A 2,019-nucleotide genomic window follows, 5' to 3' on the forward strand; every position below is an offset into this window, starting at 1 on the left:
AATACCGCTCAACTAAATTGCACAAACCTAAAATACAAAATAATAATAATAGAAATAATCTCATATAATTAAATAAATAAATACATTAGAAACACGACAATGTAATTCACATTCCACATCTCAAATAAAATAAGATTTCCAAAACATAATTAGCTTAATGAATATAATCAATATTTAATAAATGCTATTAAAAATAGGGCTATTACACTACTCCTGGCCAATCTCTGAATCATACTCTGAACAGTCATGTTGGTGATAGACCATCCAAGCCAAATGCCAATCTCCTGTAATACAACAGAGCTAAAGCAGCAACTAAAAAACAAGTGATCTTGGGTCTCATTTCCTAAACCACATATCAAGCAGCTGGAACTTTGCCTTACACCCATTCTCTGAAGTCTGTCTCCAGTGTGTAATTTGTTGTGCATTACTAGCCAAAGAATCAATCTGTGTTTGGGGATGACCAATCTACACCAGATGAACTTGTCCCAATGGACCTTTTCATAATCACCATCCAGCAATGTGTATATTCTTTTAACATAATATTGGTTCAGTGTCATGAGCTGAGCTTCATTCACAACACCCTTCAAGTTTTCCTTTACTTTACATGCTTTCTTCCAGTACCAACTACTATCCATAGGTGGTTTATAAGCCCACCACTCCTGATCCTTTATGTACACATCATTAATCCAATGAATCAACAAGTTATCTTTCTTACCTGAAATTGCCCAGGTATATCTCCCCATTGCTGCTACATTCCACTTAGTAATATTCCTAATCCCTAGATCTCCTGCATACTTAGGAATACAAACCTTTGGCCATGCAACATATCCACCTTTTGAGCTAAAATATTCTCCACTCCACAGATAGGATTTAGATATCTTCTCTATCTCATGCAGGACTTTCCTGGGTAAAACAAAAATCTGAGCCCAATATACATGAATACTACACAGAACTGAATTAACCAAGCCAAGTCTCCCTTGTTAAAAGAGATTCCTGCTGCTCCAGGTTCTAACTCTAGCTGTCATTTTTTCAACTAATACCATACATTCCTTAGTTCATATCCTTTTGTGACTTATGGGAACACCCAGATATCGAAAAGGAAGATTACCCTTTTTGAATCCTGATACATCTACAAGCCTCTGGACCTCTTCTTGCTTCATCCCTGCTGTATACAGTTCTGATTTACTCTCATTCACTTCCAGACTAGACACATCTGAGAAATGTTTAAAACCTTGAAGCATCATGTATACAGATCTGTATTCTCCTTTACTGCACAAAATAATGTCGTCTGCAAAACATAGGTGATTTAACTTTACCCCAGCACACCTAGGATGATATCTGAACAAGGAGTTATTCCCTACCAATCTCAGGGTTCTTGTTAGATATTCCATACCTATGACAAATAGCAGAGGTGACATGGGGTCACCCTGTCTCAGACCCTTTTTCCCCCGGAAGAAACCACTGCATTTCCCATTTATCAACAAGCTAAATCTGAGTGTTCTCACACATTCCATAATGAGCTGCACCATTTTTTCAGGGAACAGTAAAGCCTTGAGCATATCTTCCATGAATTTCCAGTCAACCGAGTCATAGGCCTTCTTCATATCCATTTTTATGATGCACCCAGGGCTTGAATTCTTCCTACCATAGCCCTTCACCATGTCCTGACACACCATCACATTGTGTGCAATAAATCTACCTTGTATAAATGCCCCTTGATTTTCAGCAATTATATCAGGTAATACCACCCTTAGTCTATTAAAATGAGCTTTGTAATGCATTTGTGAACCACATTGCAGCAAGCAATTGGTCTAAACTCAGTCACACTACTAGGGCATTTGACTTTAGGAACTAAGGTAATCAAGGTATTGTTTACCTCTTTCAAGAGCTTCCCAGTCATGAAAAAATCCTTAATTGCAGCTATAACATCTTGCCCAATGACCTCCCAAGATTTTTTTGTAAAAAGCAGTTCTAAACCCATCTGGTCCTGGGGACTTCTCCTCAGGAATTAAGAATAGA

General features: G+C 37.8%; 1 protein-coding gene across 1 annotated transcript; it reads right to left on the reverse strand.

Moving 5' to 3' along the window:
* Nucleotides 1-244: 244 nt before the first annotated feature.
* On the reverse strand, nt 245-1,781 carry LOC104896242 (uncharacterized). The gene is made up of 4 exons (XM_057395694.1): nt 1,394-1,781; nt 1,109-1,288; nt 376-952; nt 245-284 (listed from the first exon to the last, which is right to left on the reverse strand). The coding sequence occupies exons 1-4, from the start codon at nt 1,779-1,781 to the stop codon at nt 245-247; spliced, it is 1,185 nt and encodes a 394-aa protein (XP_057251677.1).
* Between the last annotated feature and the right edge of the window lie 238 nt (nt 1,782-2,019).

Source organism: Beta vulgaris, chromosome 6, assembly GCF_026745355.1.
Source record: "Beta vulgaris subsp. vulgaris cultivar EL10 chromosome 6, EL10.2, whole genome shotgun sequence".
NCBI lineage: Eukaryota > Viridiplantae > Streptophyta > Magnoliopsida > Caryophyllales > Amaranthaceae > Beta > Beta vulgaris.